The sequence below is a fragment of the Malus sylvestris genome, chromosome 13, assembly GCF_916048215.2.
Source record: "Malus sylvestris chromosome 13, drMalSylv7.2, whole genome shotgun sequence".
NCBI lineage: Eukaryota > Viridiplantae > Streptophyta > Magnoliopsida > Rosales > Rosaceae > Malus > Malus sylvestris.
In genome coordinates this window covers 13,459,938-13,479,006 of record NC_062272.1, presented here as the reverse complement: position 1 = coordinate 13,479,006, position 19,069 = coordinate 13,459,938, and the positions used below count along the sequence as shown (strand labels likewise).

Genomic DNA, 19,069 nt, shown 5'->3' with positions numbered 1-19,069 from the left:
ACCAAACATCAGACTACAATACCAATTAGTGTAGTCCAGTCCAGTCCCCCCTAAGAAGGTCAAACAAACACGCCCTAAACGTCTTGTTTGGCAGCTTGAATTGGCAGCTCGGATTGTACTGAGTATTTCAGTAGGAAAGTACTTCACTTTCTTGTGTCCATGGAAGGCATGTACTTGGGCAGGGGGGAGTGCCTATAGAGAAAGTCACTATGTATTCTCCTTCTCCGTGCAATAATCTAGAAGGCGTCTCCTGATCCCGGTCTGAGGATGGAAAGGCGGTGGTCAAGGAGTGCATGCGATTAAGGCGCAAGAAAGAACGATAGGCAGCTGCTTGTAAACTCTCCTTTTTCATGTAAGATGTACGCTACATCCAGTCGCCCACGCGTGTGGGCAATATTTCCGAATTTAGCATCAACAGTCAGATCTCACACACAAGGGCTAATGACTGCAACTATCGAAATTGTAGCAGTCAGTACTCCGGCGTGTAAAACATGGGAAAGTATACTCTCCACTCCCTCCGTTGGGAAGAAGAGTGTATAAGTTAGATTCACGCACATTGAGTTCAGACCGAAGAAAAGAAGAGAATCGCTTTAAACTGGAAAACAGGGAGATGGTCTTCACGTTTCTAAGATGTTCTAATAGCATGTTTAAATTCTGAAAATATTACTAAGAAATTTCGAACTATCCTCTTGCTAGAAAGATCTAGCTAGAGTGCTAGAGATAGTATAAAATTAAACTAACATTCAGAAAATATCCCTCCATATCACAACCAAAACCATGTTTCAACATGAAAACATTAGAAATGATACAAAAGCACTAGTATAATCAAATCCAATCAAATGACCAGCATAACAAAATTTGTTATAATCTAACGAACCATTGAGAAAGCTGGGAGTGCCTTTGTAAGGAGGGCGGGTTATCGGAATGCTCATCAACCATGGCAGAAAAACATGGTTCTCTCTCTTTTACAGGCCGGAGTTCAATAAAGAATACCTTCTTTGCTGGTTAGGTCATCAATGTTTATGCTCACTTGTAAGCCCGTGTTTGATAGGGAACTAACCATTGTAGGGATATCAGAGATCAAAGATGTAGCTAATGCCTGGACATGGGAACAACCAAGTAAACTTGAGTTCTCAAACGGACAATTGAACAACCATACTGCATAGGTATTTCATTTTCTTTTTTTTTCAAAAACAACTGCATGAATGGCATACCTTTCTGTCCTCTTCCTTCTGGCGCCTAATAACCTCTAAGGGCCACTCACTAACTAACTTTTCAAGCCCAACCACGATACTGGACTTCTTTGTATCAGGTAAAATCTGGCATAGAGAAATCCCAATGGCCTCAGCAAATAGGAAAACATAATATTAGATCATTGGAGACATGTTTGACCAAAATTTGTGTCCCCTGTAGCTAACAATGGAACTCAAACTTCATGAAAAACCAGTGTAGGAACTATTCCCTCTTTGTATGTCAAACATGTATCAATGGGTGTACAGATATATAACAGTTCAATTCAATTCAACCTATGCTTTTCAATTCAACATAGGGAATTCGTAGTATTGTGTAAATATGTTGCAGTTCCCCAAAAGGGTCAAATTTAAATTAGGTTTCAAAACCTCGAAAGTTCTTTTTTCTCCCTATGATAAGTATAAAGTATGAGTATGTTAAGGAACCAAACCTGATTTAGAACTTGAATGATGGAAGCAGCTTCCTCGGGCTTACGTTCTAACAGAAAACCCTGCAATGAATTGAAAAAATAAAAATTAAAAAGCATAGGGTAGTTGGTTGAACCTTGAAACTAATTACTCAAACGACTCAACCCAGACAAAGCTCTAACTGGAGATGCTGAGTCAAAGCTCTACCTTAAGTTCTCTTTATTTTATTTTATTTTATTTTCTTATTAAGAAAAGAGGGGTTTCAAACTTAAGGCTTCCTCCAACATTGGAAAAGGAATACCACTTAGACCAAGAGCTAGTTGATTCTAGTCTCTTAGAATCCATTTAACCAGTACAAGACTGAATTAAACAGCTATAACCAGGTTTGAGTGGTTCTCTTCCATATGTGGTTGTAGAATCCTCCATCTTTAGTCCATTGCTTAACTGGACCCATCTATAAGTTGTTTTAACAAATAGGTATCGAACTTTTGCGTTGGGGCATGTGTGTATGTAAGGTTCAAATTCAATACCTTAGCACATGAAAGTCCACTTGCAACAGTATGCTGCTTCATCAATTCAGATCTTAGCTTCTCTGCTTTCCACAATGATTCAACATCTCCTGCAAATGAGAAACTAGAAATTCTTTAAATAATAAATTAAATACCAGGAAACAGGAGAATATTCATGTGAAGTAAAAGAAAGCATAACCAAGTACTGGCATGGCTGAGGATGACAATAGAAAAAGAACATTATTTGGTGTAATACAATATAAGAGAACTGTGATTTTGTGGAGACCTATTTTAGCAGCAAATTCCATCCATAGATCAAAAGCAGTTTGACGTAGCTTTACTCCAGCTTTGACAAACCTTTTTGAGTACTTAGACATCAACTGCCAATTATCAGTATTGTAACAAATGCTGCAAACGGTCAACCCAAAACAGATTTAGGATCTTATTAAGAACAATTAAAAAACTAAAAACAAAACCCTACTGAAAGCTATAACCTTTTGTAATGATTATCTTATTTCACAGCAATTGTTTATAAAGAAAGAAGAGCATTACTGAGGCAATCCTAGTTTATAACCTAGATACCTGAAAACAATATCTGCTGTACCAGGTTGCAATGGTAGGCCATTCCTCTTCAAAAGTTTCATTACTTCCACCATAAGTTTAGAATCATTGCGTTCTTTAGCATACAACTGCATCCAATTTACAGCTAGAAATGATTGCATACAAAGATGAAGTACAAGAGAAACCCAAACAGTCAAAGCGCAATTTCATTGGTACCAGTAAATGGTGCGCAGATCCGATGCTAGGAGCCAATCCATACACGTTATGTTTCCACAAGGCCTTCTTTCCTGCAATGTAAGATACATGCATGGGTTTCCCAAAAGTGTAGACCTATCAATAACTCTAACTTGAGGTCTAAGAATCAGATTAATAGCATACCATAGTCAAGAGCTCCCACATGAACACACGCCTTAGTAACCTCTCGGCAGAGATTGCAATTAAAATCGGAATGGATGCGAAGATTTGACAGTCTCTGCAATCAGAACCAAATCATACAACTGTCAACAGAAACAAATTACACTTCGCTCAGAAGATGCGAGCTAAAAATTTAGGAACTAACAAATCTTCGTAGGTTCTGCAAGATGTCAAATAGAAGCTTAATATCTCCTTCCTTTTTGCAATTTTCAATCAATGACCATAACCAAGCATTAGGGGGCATCGATCGTTTTATATTAACAGACTGCAACATTTTATCATACAGCTCCTTCACAGCCTCTGCACCCAACGAGCAAAGCAAATATCAACAAATGAACTTAAATAACAATCTTAACCAACTCCTGCCAAAGCAAAACTACAACCTGTGGAACCACCTTCGATGGTACTCGCTTGAGAAGAAAAGGGCGCTCTCAATGTCATCACTGCACAAGTTGAATGTTGTTCCATCGGCAAAAGATGACCACGAGTACTGCCTACATAATTCAGCATCTCAAGTTACGAAACTATCGATTTCATCATGTAGAATTAGTTTGTTTGCTTAGTTCACTAAGAAAAATGACCCAACAAAAGACTATTATTTCATAACTTGAGCTTTTCTGTTCTTTTCATTCCTCATATTTCTTAGCAACCAAACAGAATATAAACTATTGAAACAAAATCCAAATACAAGAAATTAACAAAAATGGTCACAAAAAAAAAAAAAAAATTTACTCCTTTTAAAGCTCAGATTTCCTCAGTTCCAGAAAAAAAGGTTCATCTTTGATTTTCCAGATATTTTCTCGGCTACCAAACAGAAGATAATGCACTAAAATTTCAACAAAAACAGAAAAAATTGAATTTTCAAGTGAGAATTAGATGAGCAAATGCTGAGATTACCAGAGAACAAGGCCGTTTGGGAAGAGCCGGCGCCGAGGTTCCGCCATTGGAGAGAAGTGAGAGGAGCTTCGACGACTCGGGCATCGGGAGAGAGAAATTGGTCGGCGGATTTGATACAAATGGGAGATTTGAAAGCTCTGGAGAGCCTGCGAGTGTTGGAGATCACTTGCATGGCTTTGGAGGACCGAGTCGACGCCGAGTTGGAGGCTCTGATTGAACTCGGCGAGTTTTAAGAGAGAGAGAGAGAGCGCGCGCTAAAGCCCAGACACTGAACGATCAGGGTTTAGAGGGAAGAGGGCGGAAGAGAGAGGAGCTTGTATACGTGCAACGGCGGTGCTTAGTTGTTTCTGTGGAGCTTCGCATGCTGCTACTTGCTATATACACCCGTAATTTTAATCATCGCACCCAACACGAAAGGGTTAATTAAAAAATACATCTTCTGAGACTGTAATTTTCAAAACAGGTATACGTATAGGAGACGGGGACATTCGATAAAATTGAAACGATACAAAGAATGCACGTATAGAGACTTATTATTATTATTAAATGAACTTATTTCATATAAATTATCATTTTCTCATAAGAGAGATTAATCTCATAATAAACTGCAATGTGTAATGTAATGTACAGTCGTGTTTTCTTAGACCCGTGATCTAAGAAAATTGTAATCATCCATTGTTCGGTTATAATGTAACGATACTTGGCAATTTAACTTTTGTTGAACAATAGGATCTAAAATAACGGGACACACACAATGTGAGAGAAAACGACTCAGTATCAGCCTTGACCTGCCACTTGCAAGCCAACACCCCAAAAACTATAAAGAATACAGAGAGAGCTGATCCAATGCTCACATTTTCTCCATTATTTAAGACTATCAAAAGTAAAGTTGACTCTTATATTGGCCTCTCTAATGTTGCACATATTGCACGGTCGCAAGTTCGTTAAGATCATTCACTCTTGTTCAAGATGTTTAGATCCGACTTCCCATTCCCGAGTATCGCTTGTGTAAAAATTGAATAGTTGCTACACAAAGTAAGGCAATGTGAAGAGATGAAAGCAAGATGGGCTTGGTTATTATCAAGGAAGAAACTATCGGTAATATCGGAAATATCGGTAGTCCGAAAACACGGAAATATCGATGGAAATATCGGGATAATATCGATATCGATAAAAATTACATGGAAACCATGGAAATTGTAAGAAAAACTTGGAAATTTTTATTGAAACTTTGCAGGATGTTTATTTAGTCAATTATCTATTAGTTTATCACAAAAAATTGGAAGGAAATGCATTGCATGATGGATTTAACATTATCAAGTTGATTATATAGCGAGCTGACAAACATTGTGAGTGTAGAAAATATGTAGTAATTAATGAAAGAAGTCTAAACACACCATAATCATTTATATATAATGAATTAGTACAATATTTTACACTTTATACATTGCATGGTAAGATACATGAGTGACTTATTACCCTTTATTTTTTTTATTTAAGAATTATATGTTTGTGGGGGTTTTATTTAAAATTTATATTGAAGATGCTCTTAAATTATGTAAAATTGTGATTGAAAACAATATTTTATTTTATTTTATTTTCAAAATGCAAAATGGGCATTAAGAAAATTGCAAAGAAAGAGTCCCACTTAATTCCCAAAAATGCAAAAAATCCCAACCCATCATCTTTCTTCATAACCTATCAAAATCCCTATTGCCGTCAGACTCTTTTCCTTTTATTCCCACTTTGCCTTTTAGTCGCCTCTCTCTCTCTCCTTCCATATTCTCTCAAATTCCTCACTCTCCGCATGTCCGACCCCCTCCGCCCTCCTCCGTTATCCCTCCCTTCCGCTAGATCTCGGCACCCCCACCTGAGAAACCACCCCCACCCACCCACCCAACTGATCATCATCTATGACGCTGGGCTCAGGAGGATCGAGTGCTCACTCTCCGCATGTCCGACCCCCTCCGCCCTCCTCCGTTATCTCTCCCTTCCCCTAGATCTCGGTACCCCCACCTGAGAAACCACCCCCACCCACCCACCCAACTGATCATCATCTATGACGCTGGGCTCAAGAGGATCAAGTGTAGTGGGTGAGTCTATCAAAACCCATGTCATCGTTCCTCTGTCTTTTCTTCTTTCTCTTCTTCTTCTGTTTTTCTTTTTGCTTTCTCCTGTGTTTTTTCTTTTCCCCCCTGCGTCCTTTCCCGATCTGGCCATGTCCTCCTACCCACCCCCAGCGGCGATCATCCTCCTTCATCTTTCAGATCCGGCATGCAGCTGCTTTCAAACTGCGTTTTGCTGCGGTATTTCGAGAGGGTGCGTTGAGATCCGGTGTTCTCACCGGCTCGGGTGCTCTGCACCACCACCCTTTCAATGTCTCTCGTCGTCGTCGGTTTCGGGATTCGAAGTTCTGGGTATGTTTCTTAATGGGTGGAGATCCCGAGTCGCCGCCAATCCGCAGTTCCCCTTCAAGGTTCTGATGGAGGAGGTCTTTTACCGTCGGCCGGAGCTGTAGAAGCTCCGACTTGCACAATTCCGAAATTTCGCGATATTATCAATATTATCGCGAAATTTTGACGAAAACCCCTTGGATACCACTTAAAATATCGGTTTGGGGAAAAACCGATAATATCGGCGATATATCGCCGATATTATCGATATTTTCTTCCATGGTTATTATCATGTGGCAAACATTTCTTTGGTCCATAAATCATTCCCTTGAATTACAGTACATATAATGTTTACATCAACCCAATACTCACCAGTCACCACACCTGGGTTTGAACTTTTAACCATATAAATCGGAAGAAGAAGAAGAATGGCCTGGAAAGAGTTCGATGGGCGCGTTTCAACATTACAATCATTTGAATCACAAAGTAATGGTACAGAATCAATTGGAGGATAACAATCAAGTTCCCATTAACGATACAAGCTTTCACTGCGACTACCAGACTCGATGATATCATTGAGGAAGAACTGGTGGGGCAATCGTGCGTGTGTTGTATGAGTTGCAGTGGTTGCATTTCTGCCCAATAATGTGGAAGTAGGCTTCGGTAGTGTCGTTGCAGTCATTGCACAGGATCCATACCTGTGAATTAACATTGCTTCTTAGACTTGTACTGGTAAATAGTTCCGAATTCGTGAGGCATAATGTTACATGGGAATGGATATTCAGGAGTTTACACCAGAGAGGCCTTTTTTAAAAAAAAAAAAAAAAAACAGGCCTGAACATGGACGGAAGTACGCACCTTCTTATACCGGTAATCCTCAGGCATAACAGTTGCTTCTATCTGGCAGTGTGCAAATGTCAACTAATTAGTATGAACTCTTCATTTTCATCACATAACCCAGTTAACTAAAGAACTAACGCAAAATGTGAATTAACTGCAAAACACTTTACACTCGAACTTGAGAAGCCTACCTCCTCGTCTATTCTCTTCCAGGTTTTGGACATGTCAATCACCGACTTGGAGCATATCGGACAACAATATCTGAATCGTTTAACCAGATTGAGTTAGGAATCAAGTAATCGTCTTTTGAATAGTAAACTAATGAAATTAAAGTCATGCCACTTACTTGTCACGCTTCATCATTTCATTATAACATTCGCAGTGCATTGTGTGCCCGCATTTCATTACAGTAGTTTCTTTCAGTGAGTCAAAAAGGAACTACAGAACACAATATGATTGAATATTTACTGTTAGTTAGGGCACAGCAAAGGTTTCCTATTATTGTATAACTACAACTGACATTTCAACACAAACCTCGTAACAAATAGGGCAGTGATGCCGCATGGAGTTCTCCACACACAAGTGATTATCACGTAAGCCATTTGAATAGCAAGACCCTGAAAAAATATAAAGCATCATTATATTCTGAACTTTTACCAGAACATTAATGTTACAAAGTAAAAAAAAATTCACCATCCACCCCAGTTTCCAAAACTCAAAAGCGAAATTCCCATTGAACTGGAAAAGATTTTTCATGAAGCAAGATGAATAGCTGATTTTTGAGCACAAAGAACTCACCCTAATAGAAAGGAGAAACTTCTCATCGAAAATAAAATCTAATATGGTATAGTAGTTATAATATATCGACAAATTAAAACAAAGCAATCACTTAAGTTGTAGTTCACGGAAGATAATGGGAAGTGCACACATATGACAATTTTAGGAACAGCTAGGACCCATCTTTAATGCAAGAAAACAGCTCACATTCGATGAATAGACGACCTAAATTTTTTCTCTAGCACTCATCTATGCATAAGATGCTATAAATGAGAGCACAGTTCAAACCAAATGCGGGGTACAAATACAAGGTTAAGTGCAGGGCAACAATGTGCATTCGGTTCCACAATTTAATTCCTAAAAATGAGAATCTGTCGTAGAATCAGAACGATGTTTAATCGAAGATTGGTGGTATGTAAACCCAACATTGGATTTCCAAAACTTAAATTAGCACCAGAACTCGATCGCAATGGACAGATCTCAGTAAACCAAAAGGTGAAACTAAAAAGTATAGATTTAATTGATCCAAAGAATAACTGATAGCAAGAAGTTCATTAAAGAAGGGAAGTTTCCAATTTCAGAAACAAAGTTGCCATAATGGTTGTAAGCACATACCACATTTCTTGCAGTGATAAAATTTGTCACGACCCCCGATTCTGTTTTAGATATGAAAAGTCAGATACAGAAATTCCATTGCCACGAAATTATATGACAAAAATGAGCCATATAGAAGAAGGAAATAAACTCTGACATTGTACTAACCTGCAGATCCCACAATCATTACAATGAAATTGTTCTTTCGTGGTCTGCAACACATAAAAGGAAAGCTTACTTCAAAAAGGAGGAAACCAACAACATTATATACAGATCAAAAACCAACTATCGAATCTGAATCTAGTTATTTTCGAGATAAAGTTTGATAAATCAATGAAGCCAAAATAACAGACTTTCAACTAAATATTTGCTCTTCAAAAATCCAGGTACGATAATTGAATTTGAGATTGAAGTTAGCTTACATCATCATCATAGAATATGCAAATGTCACAGAAATATTCCCCCATACTGACGCCGCAGTTTGTACAAACTCGTGCAACCTAAAACCGACAGATAATTAGATATTCAAGAAGTTCAGAACCAATACAACATTTTTCTTTGTTCCATCTTTTAATTTTGATTAGAACCAACACAGTAAGAAGTAAGAACACAAACCGGCTGCTCTGTGTCACAAACCGAACAAACAACCTGAAACAGCAACACAAATAAGCACAATGAGAACACTTAGGAAAGTAAAGACAGAAATTATAAACGAATAACGTCACATACAAAGTTCGAATCTCCCTCCTCATAAATTAGAGTAGTTTAGAACATCACTTTGTCAAACCAAAAAATACATAAATTACAAACAGAGAGTATGATATAATGTCACGTACTTGTTTCACATCGTAGCGAACGAGCTCATGCCGATCAAAGGGGTTGCTCAACATGCTCTGAGAAAATCAAACAAACCCAGATGAATCAACAGCTAGATATATATTACAGACCAATCACCAATGTCACGATTTGAAATTTGACATGCTTTTTCACAGTTAAACGTGACCAATACCGTGGCTTCGTTGTGACAATGGCGACAAGGATAGATCTCGTTGCAGCACGGAGCTCGAATCTGGCATCTTCTTCGGTAATGCTTGCATCTGCAGAAACAAAAACAAAACCCCAGAAACAATCAGCCATAAAAACGAAAACCCAATTCATATTTCTCGCAGAAATTCGAGGAAGAAGGGGAAGGGCGGAATGGCAAATTACCCGTAACCCATCTTCCCAAACTCGAGACGTTCATCGGCTGAGCCTTCCATGAGAGTTGGAAGAGGAGGAATTGCAGAGGGGAAGGCTTAAAGAATGAATGAAAGTTTCCTGATTTGGAAGGATGGGTTGGCTCAATTTGAAAACAGCCCGAGCCATCACGTAGAGTAAAGGGGTCCCCTTTCCATTAAAATAGTCAATATTTTCTGGTTTTTGAAGGATTAAGCTGTAAAATAATGGAAAATAATAGAGTTTTGATGGAAAAGATTTAATATTGTTTTTATTGTTTTTGGTAACGGCCATGGTTGCTTTTGCGGCTACCCACTTGGACAGACAGATATGAGAGAGAGAGAGAGAGGATAAGGTGGGGTTGGCAACTTGGCAGTTGCTGGTGGCCGTTGATAGGGAAGAGGACAGGCGCCGTGAGATTAGCGAATCGGATTGCAGAGAACGAGAGGCAGCAGGCTTACCAAAACAAGAGCAATCGTGTCCTCCTCCTAGTCCTCTCCTGTGGGCATTTTAACGAACACCTGCCAGGCATAATTATATCACCCCAGTCTCCCTGTTTCCCCTTTTTTTCCTTTTTCATGGAGAGAGAGAATGAAGCCCCTTGAATGAAGAAATCATGAAATCAAGAAATCAAGAAATCAAGAAATCTTAAATCAAACTCGGGCAGCTCTTCTTCTTCTTCTTTTTTCAAAGTCCAGTTGCAGCTGAATAAATCTTCAATACTAATAGATGAAGTTTTAGCTTCGATTCTTGTCAAAAGTAAATTTGAATCATATTATTGCTAATCTATTATGAGGCTAAGCTTATTCCCTCTCATTAATATAAATAATATCGTTTGTTAATAGATAAGATTTTTAGGCTCGATTATCATCAAAAGTGAATTTGAACCACATTATTACTAGCCTATTATGAGGCTAAACCTACATCCTCTCTTTTGTGTAAATAATATCACTTGTTAATAGATAAAATTTTCTAATATGCACCGATGTATAGTATAGACTAACATCTAAAATCAAAAGAATTCTCGTTGTTGCAAAAGATTTGTTTGATTCATTCACTAAATGTTTGACTATATTCAACATCTATTACATCTGTGCATGTCACACGCCAATACACAATAAATAAAATTTACAAAAGACATCATAGATTGGAGAGTTTGATAACAGAAAAGGATCCCTCTCACTCTTTCTCAATTGCCTTGATATAGACGCAAGAAATAAGTTATCATTTTATGTAGCCTTCCTCCCCATGCTTGTTTGACTCCCACGCTGCTTGAGTCACTATATTTATTTCTTAACCAATTCGTAGGACTTTGTTATATTATGCTATCAAATTATCAATCTAGCGCCATACATTAGAATAATAATTCACGTCCATCAAATAAACATCTCCTACCTTAATCAATTATTCTGAATCAACGAACTTATCAGAGCTTCCTATTCACCATGTGAAAGGTTCGTTTAATTATGAAAAAGAAAACTAAAAACTTTAGGTTGCGTTTGGTTGGCGGCAAAAGAGACTTGGAAATGAGAAGTTACTTAATTTCCAATGTTTGGTAAGTTCAGACTTAAAAAAAACCACTGTAATTAATGATGAGAAAATGAAGAGGAAAAAAAACCCTCAACCCGATAGGTTTTATCTTTTCGCCTTCTTTTCTCAACGTATGTTCGTTATTTTATATATATGAGGTGGAGATGACATGACATCACATTCACATGCATCTTGAGATTTATGGGAAATCGAACTGCTTATTTCTTGTACATTTCCGAGTTCTTGTTGCCCTACTTGTTGTATTTTGCCCATGTATTTTATCTTGTTTAATGATGATATACAGGGGTCTGTGCAATGGATGTCAGCGAAACCTGAGATGCATGCAACATTCAAGCTGGATTTCTGGCATTACGGTCCCCAAAAGATTGCAGCTCCTTTTCAAATGTGTGCAGTGGAGAGATTTTTTTCGATCCTGGATACAAATCAGATACCTTACGTGTTATAATACAAGCAAAGAGAGCATATATTTTTCGTGTTCCTTCATTTATATTATGATAAATAGTATATTGTTTTATGTTTTAAGTTCATTGAAAAATCTCTCGTAAGGAAGGACAGTGGAAAGTGGGAAATTTTGTAGTGTATGTACATGTGTACAACCTACACTGAGACTTGTAGTCTTTGAAGTTTCATCTAATAGATCGTAGGCAGCAAATGTAACCAGTTGTATGTCATTACAGTCTGCGATCACGGTCAGCATCTCTCTTCAGTTCAAATGTGTGGGAGATGGGAGTGGGGATTGGGGGTACTGATGGCCGTCTCACTTCAAATATGTGTATTTATATACAAATATAAAGTAATATCATGATTCATACTGTTTATTTTTAAGGTTTTCATTTATAGATTATTTTTGCGCAAGTTCACTTGAATTGGAAAGGATTTCGCCCTTTAGTTGTTATTGTGAATATTCATGGTTTATTGAGGATATTGTGTTTGTCTATTTATTAGGACACAATCAAATACCTAAACGTCTTATGATTCTAATGAAATTTTGCAGGGATGACTTTTCAGTTATAACCATAAAATGATCAATTTAGGTTATAACAAAATATTATAAAGCAAGCTTGAATAAGTGACTAGCGTTGTATCAAGTTACTTGCTGTTTAACATTTGAGTTCTTTCTTTACATAAAACAACAGTCCGAGCATCTTCAAGAGTTACTTTAAATTTTTGCTAAATTAGCTAGTAGAGCGTTAGTCAGTTTAACTTTCATCTTCAACAACAATCTCTATTTTAATAAATTTAATATTTTATGAATTTTCCAAGAGAGTGAGAAAGAGTTGAATGGTTGGAGTTTAAATATTGGGTAAATTACACTTTACCACCTCAGGTTTGAGGTCTATTATAATCTCATACAACATCTTTTCAAAACATTTTACTTTTATACCTCAAGTTCTATTTTATTTCAATATAATAAATCCTATTTGTACCATACTTGACCAATCCCGAAACTACTGAGCATCGGTCAACGTTATACCGTCAAGGACCCAGAAGAGTTTCCCTCCAACCAGGAGGCCAATCACAGCGCGACACGTGTCGACATCAGAAGCCAATCATAGCACGACACATGTCAACATCAGAAGCCAATCACAACACGACACGTGTCAATGTCAGAATGAAAATAGAAACCTCTTCTATAAATAAAGATCATTCTCTCACAATATTTCCTAATGTCATTTGTACTAAATCATTCACTAGTACTCACTAAAGGAGAGCTTGAACCTATGTACTTATGTAAACCCTTCACAATTAATGAGAACTCATCTACTCCGTGGACGTAGCCAATATGGGTGAACCACGTACATCTTGTGTTTGCTTCCCTGTCCCTATCCATTTACTTACTTATCCACACTAGTGACTGGAGCAATCTAGCGAAGGTCACAAACTTGACACTTTCTGTTGTATCAAAGTCCTTGCTGATTTTGTGATCAACATTTGGCGCCATCTGTAGGAACGACACTTATTCCCACTCTCTTCAGCTTTGCCAAGCTGGTTTCCACCATTCGTACACTCTCTTTTGACCAAGCATCCCTCTCCAACATGGGGAGCGAAGGAAGCCACAGCACACAGAATAACACCCATCTTGCATCTAGTGCAAAGCAACAAAAGAATGAAGGAAAGAGGGTTGCTCTTCAAGCTAAAGTTGATGAGCTAGAAGCTCAGAACAACAAGATAGCAATGAAGAATGAGGTCCTCCATGAGTAGTATGAGAAGCTCTTTGAGACGCTCCACGAAACTAGGCATACTCAAACATGCGAGCTCGTTGCCCTTTTGGACATCAATCATCATCTGGATGCCCCCCAACACGGAGGGTCACCTCCCTTTGACATGGGTATCCCTGATAAGGAGCGAACTAATCATCAAAACATTGATCAACATGAGACTTCTCTCAACCCAGATGCTTCGACCCGAAGTAGAAGAAGTAGAGGAAGACACCTCCTTGCAGAAAGGTTGGAAGGATCGAAAGCCATTTATCGTGACTGCCTAGATTTCCTAAAGCAACGTCGAGAGAATCCCCTCCACATATGCTCGAAGATCAATGACCCAAGGTTTCTGAAAGACTCGGTCGCCTCCCACGACCCAGGCCAGCTGCCAATCTAGGGAATGAACGATAGGTCCTAGAGGAACATGAAGGTACGGGGGACTCTGAGGTATTCCGACAAACTCACCCTAGAAATCAGTATGGCAAGTCCAAGAAAAAACCACACGCCCTTGCTTAAACTTTCGTACTTTCAAGAGGCGATGGAGACTTAGGAAAGAAAATTTCAGTGGTACATGACTCCACTCAAGACCCCCATGTCCTACAGCTTCTTAAGGAAGTAAACAAGTTGAAGGCCGAACGTCAGGCCGAGATACCTGATTGGAACTAACCCAGGCATGGCCCTCTCACAAGAAGGATATTCGACACCCCCTTCAAGCGAAGACAAAACAAAAGCTTGGTTTACAACTCTATACTGGAAGGGATAACCCAATTGAACACCTTAACCTCTTTGAGTCCACCATGGCATATCAGATGCACATCGACGAAGAGCGATGTCTTCTCTTCCCCTCCACCCTCTCTGGCGGAGCTATAAACTAGTATTGTCGTCTTCCACCTGAGACAGTAAACTCATTTGAGGAATTAAGGAAACTGTTTGTCTCTCAACACATCTTCCAGACCGATCACTTGCATTCTGTAGATGACTTATACACTATTCGCCAGAAGCCGAGCGAGTCACTACGAGAGTATGTCGGTCGCTTCAGCCATGAGTATTCTCGCTGCACTGAGGCAGATGACAAGACCGCCCTCAATGCCTTAACGACAGGCCTACATGATTGTTTCTTCAAGTACATGATCAATGCCAACACTTGGAAGACTTACTCTGAAGTGATGGCACAGGCTTACAACCACGCCTCTGCCGAAGCAAAGACATACCAAAGGAACCCCCATATGGTTAACCCCTATCAATAAATGGGAAGTGGAAGTCAAGTTTTACCAAGTGAGGAGATATTGGCCATTCAGACACCCATTGCATCATCTCCTGCCTCATTTAACTACTCACTAAGTCACCAAACGTATCTGTCTCTTGGTAAAAGGAAGGATTTTTACTCTCAGCAAGCCCATTACAACAAGAGGGATAAAAGTTCGTATCAAGACAACCAGGGGTGAACGTACCGTCGACTATTATGACTATAGGGCCAAGCCTCACTCTTTCAAAGTGGAGGACTAAGTACTGAAGGAAAGGCTATTATAAGAAGGCATACACATTACAAATGTTTTGACTCTCAACCGCTTGAGATCTTTTGTCACACAAGCCATTCGGCAAATATTTAAAGAAGAGGGAATTCGGACAACTTCTTCTGAGTCTTTTGCATTCCTAGCACTAGAACACTTGGTCTATGCTGACCTACCCTTATACTCCAACTCAGAGCTTCAACATGCGTACTTTGACATAAAGTATGTGATACTAAGTGTTACAACCAACATGGTTCACATATCAAAAGCATGTATCCCTTCATGCATAGCAAAACATTCATAAGCATCACTCATATCAATCAACATAAACATTATACATTCCAACACATTCATACATAAACATCATACATTCCAACACATTCATACATAAACATCATACCTTCCAACACATCCATACATAAGCCAACTGTGCTTCGAAAGGGTTCAACATACTTTGTGTCTTCGACACTTGCTACAATGTGCATCGACACCTTGCCCTTATTCTCACCAACCAAGTGATGAAATGTGAAGAATGAACTCATCTTCATGCCACCAACCAGGTGATGAAATGTACAACCCGTACTCTAATATCATTTGGCAATTTGCCACTCATGCCACCAACTAGGTGAAGAATGAACTCATCTTCATGCCACCAACCAGGTGATGAAATGTATAACCCGTACTCTTCTTCATGCCACCAACCATGTAATGAAATGTACAACCCGTACTCTAATATCATTTGGCAACTTGCCACTCATTCCACCAACCAGGTGAAAAAGGAACTCATCTTCGTGTCACCAACCAGGTGATGAAATGTACAACCCATACTCTAATATCATTTGGCAACTTGCCACTCATACCACCAACCAGGTGAAGAATGAACTCATCTTCATGCCATTAACCAGGTGATGAAATGTACAACCCGTGCTCTCCTTCATGCCACCAACTAGGTGATGAAATGTACATCCAGTACTTTAATACATTTGGCAACTTGCCACTCATTCCACCAACCAGGTGAAAAAGGAACTCATCTTCGTGCCACCAACCAGGTGATGAAATGTACAACCCGTACTCTAATATCATACCACCAACCAGGTGATGAAATGTATAACCCGTACTCTCTTTCATACCACCAACCAGGTGAAGAATGAACTCATCTTCGTGCCATTAACCAGGTGATGAAATGTACAACCCATGTTCTCCTTCATGCCACCAACCAGGTGATGAAATGTACAACCCGTACGCTAATATCATTTGGCAACTTGCCACTCATACCACCAACTAGGTGAAGAATGAACTCATCTTCATGCCATTAACCAGGTGATGAAATGTACAACCCGTGCTCTCCTTCATGCCACCAACTAGGTGATGAAATGTACATCCAATACTCTAATATCATTTGGCAATTTGCCATTCATGCCACCAACCAGGTGAAAAAGGAACTCATCTTCATGCCACTAATCAGGTGATGAAATGTACAACCCGTACTCTCCTTCATGCCACCAACCAAGTGATGAAATGTAAAACCCATACTTTAATATCATTTGGCAACTTGTCATTCATGCCACCAACCAGGTGAAGAATGAACTCATCTTCGTGCCACCAACCAGGTGATGAAATATGATGAAAGGTGATGAAGGAACTCACCTTCATACCACCAACCAAATGATGAAAGCAATTTACCATTCATTCCACCTACCAGAAGACGAGTGGTACAACTTATACATGTGAACTCCTAGCATTCACAAATAATCAAAAACCTTCAAGCTTGACAACTCAACTAGATGAGCACTTATGCCCAACAAGAGTTATAATCACCAAAAAAGTCTTATTGCAAGCCAACAACAACTTCAGTGCATGGCATATGAAGATCAAGCTATTCAGCCCTCTTGCATCTGCTTCAGACATTTCCCCTCTGTAACAATGCAAACACTACAACTCGTAGAAAGCTTCACACTCTTGATCAAGACAGTGTGAAGCAAAACTAATTTAAGGTGCCAACAAGAGCTTCGAAAGAGTTCAACCACAATTCTCAAAAGCTTCACACACTCTTGATCAAGACAGTGTGAAGCAAAACCAATTTATAGTACCAACAAGAGCTTTTTTATGCACAAAACCGGAGGTCTTGGAACAACGTAAATCCGGTCGTGAATCTGCAAGCTTCATCAATTGAGGGCAACCACAATTCTCAAAAGCTTCACACACTCTTGATCAGACAGTGTGAAGCAAAACCAATTTATGGTGCCAACAAGAGCTTCATCAATGAAGGGCAACCACAATTCTCAAAAGTTTCACACACTCTTGATCAAGACAGTGTGAAGCAAAACCAATTTATGGTGTCAACAAGAGCTTCATCAATGGAGGGCAACCACAATTCTCAAAAGCTTCACACACTCTTGATCAAGACAGTGTGAAGCAAAACCAATTTATGGTGCCAACAAAAGCTTCATCAATGGAGGGCAACTACAATTCTCAAACCTTCGAGGCAAATTCAAGACTGTTCGAAGCAAATTCAATTTATATGGTTCATCCAAACCTTCGACTACTACAAGGTGTGGCTTGCATCACAATCTCTTGCCCAACAGTGTGGAAACAAAATTTGTATATGTTGTCTCTCCCACATTTTCAAATTTCTAGTTTCCCAAAAAAAAAACAAAAAAAGGAAATTCAACAAAGCTTTATCAATGGAGGACAACTACAAATTCTTAAAAGCTTCACACTATCTTGATCAAGATAGTGTGAAGCAAAATCAATTCATGGTACCCAACAAAAGCTTCAACTCCAAAGCTTCACCTACAAAGCTTCAACTCCAAAGCTTCACCTATAAAAGCTTCATCCACAATAGCTTCACCCATAAAAGCTTCACTAACAAAAGCTTCACTCACCATAAAAGCTTTACCCACCATAAAAGCTTCACCCACAAAAGCTTCACCCACCACACAAGCTTCACCTACAAAAGCTTCATCCACAATAGCTTCACCTACAAAAGATTCACCCATAAAAGCTTCACCAACAAAAGCTTCACCTACAAAAGCTTCCCCCACCACAAAAGCTTCACCCACAAAAGCTTCACCCACCACAAAAGCTTCACCCATAAAAGCTTCACCCACCACAAAAGCTTCACCTACAAAAGCTTCACCCATAAAAGCTTCACCAACAAAAGCTTCACCCACCATAAAAGCTTCACCCATAAAAGCTTCCCCCACCACAAAAGATTCACCCACAAAAGCTTCACCCACCACAAAAGCTTCACCCACAAAAGCTTCAACTACAAAGCTTCAACACAAAAGATTCACCTACCACAAAAGCCTCACCCACAAAAGCTTCACCTACAAAGCTTCAACACAAAAGCTTCACCTACAAAAGCTTCACACTATCTTGATCAAGATAGTGTGAAGCAAAATCAATTCATGGTATCCAACAAAGCTTCAACCTCAAAGCTTCACCTACAAAGCTTCAACACCAAAGCTTCACCTACAAAGCTTCAACACCAAAGCTTCACCTACAAAGCTTCAACACCAAAGCTTCACCTACAAAGCTTTAATATATATATATATATATATATATATTCGAAAATTCGAAAATTCGAAAAGAAAAAAATTCAGAAAAAAAAATTCGAAAAAAAATTGCCTAGGCCTCATCTTCTTTGAACCTAACAACTTTCATAACAAATATATATATATATATATATATATGAAGAAGGAGTTTTGGGCTACCACTTAGAAAGGAAATGCCTCATTCGTCAACTCCCTTGACCGGAGACTTGGGGGACTCATACCATGTGCTACTACACCTTGATACTCAGAAGTCTCACGACCACTTAGTGACTTGGATTTTTCAAGTCTCCAAACGAGAAGTTTTCCTCACTCGGGAAATTAAGAGAGCACTACCTCAATCTACATGCTTCACTCACAAAGCTTCAACATACAAGCTTCAACAAAAGGAAAA

The 19,069-nt window shown here is 39.0% G+C and overlaps 2 protein-coding genes across 3 annotated transcripts; both read right to left on the bottom strand.

Moving 5' to 3' along the window:
• Nucleotides 1-674: 674 nt before the first annotated feature.
• On the bottom strand, nt 675-4,407 carry LOC126597515 (uncharacterized). 2 transcript variants are annotated; one of them, XM_050264308.1, is made up of 11 exons: nt 4,040-4,407; nt 3,538-3,636; nt 3,288-3,442; nt 3,107-3,200; nt 2,945-3,015; nt 2,750-2,856; nt 2,454-2,575; nt 2,189-2,277; nt 1,682-1,741; nt 1,215-1,319; nt 675-1,099 (listed from the first exon to the last, which is right to left on the bottom strand). In XM_050264308.1, exons 1-11 carry the CDS (start codon nt 4,209-4,211, stop codon nt 980-982), a joined length of 1,194 nt encoding a protein of 397 aa, XP_050120265.1. In that variant the 5' UTR covers nt 4,212-4,407; the 3' UTR covers nt 675-979. The 2 variants fall into 2 exon arrangements, with proteins under 2 accessions (XP_050120265.1, XP_050120264.1); XM_050264307.1 differs by having other exon boundaries at nt 3,526-3,636; nt 4,040-4,406.
• A 2,328-nt stretch (nt 4,408-6,735) lies between these two features.
• Nucleotides 6,736-10,328, bottom strand: LOC126597342 (E3 ubiquitin-protein ligase MIEL1-like). The gene is made up of 12 exons (XM_050264127.1): nt 9,853-10,328; nt 9,653-9,740; nt 9,480-9,536; nt 9,259-9,291; nt 9,066-9,143; nt 8,812-8,855; nt 8,665-8,705; nt 7,807-7,889; nt 7,619-7,710; nt 7,464-7,533; nt 7,291-7,332; nt 6,736-7,130 (listed from the first exon to the last, which is right to left on the bottom strand). Exons 1-12 carry the CDS (start codon nt 9,900-9,902, stop codon nt 7,005-7,007), a joined length of 804 nt encoding a protein of 267 aa, XP_050120084.1. The 5' UTR covers nt 9,903-10,328; the 3' UTR covers nt 6,736-7,004.
• Between the last annotated feature and the right edge of the window lie 8,741 nt (nt 10,329-19,069).

Excerpts from the sequence above, each read along its gene's own strand:
- LOC126597515 (XM_050264307.1), bottom strand. The coding sequence starts at position 4,211 with ATGCAAGTGATCTCCAACACTCGCAGGCTCTCCAGAGCTTTCAAATCT. Across the intron at positions 1,742-2,188 it reads GTGGACTTTCATGTGCTAAG|GGTTTTCTGTTAGAACGTAA; the intron begins GTATTGAATTTG and ends AATTCATTGCAG. Across the intron at positions 1,100-1,214 it reads AGAAGGAAGAGGACAGAAAG|GCATTAGCTACATCTTTGAT; the intron begins GTATGCCATTCA and ends TCCCATGTCCAG.
- LOC126597342 (XM_050264127.1), bottom strand. The coding sequence starts at position 9,902 with ATGGAAGGCTCAGCCGATGAACGTCTCGAGTTTGGGAAGATGGGTTAC. Across the intron at positions 7,711-7,806 it reads ACTGCCCTATTTGTTACGAG|TTCCTTTTTGACTCACTGAA; the intron begins GTTTGTGTTGAA and ends TGTGTTCTGTAG. Across the intron at positions 7,534-7,618 it reads GAAATGATGAAGCGTGACAA|ATATTGTTGTCCGATATGCT; the intron begins GTAAGTGGCATG and ends TAAACGATTCAG.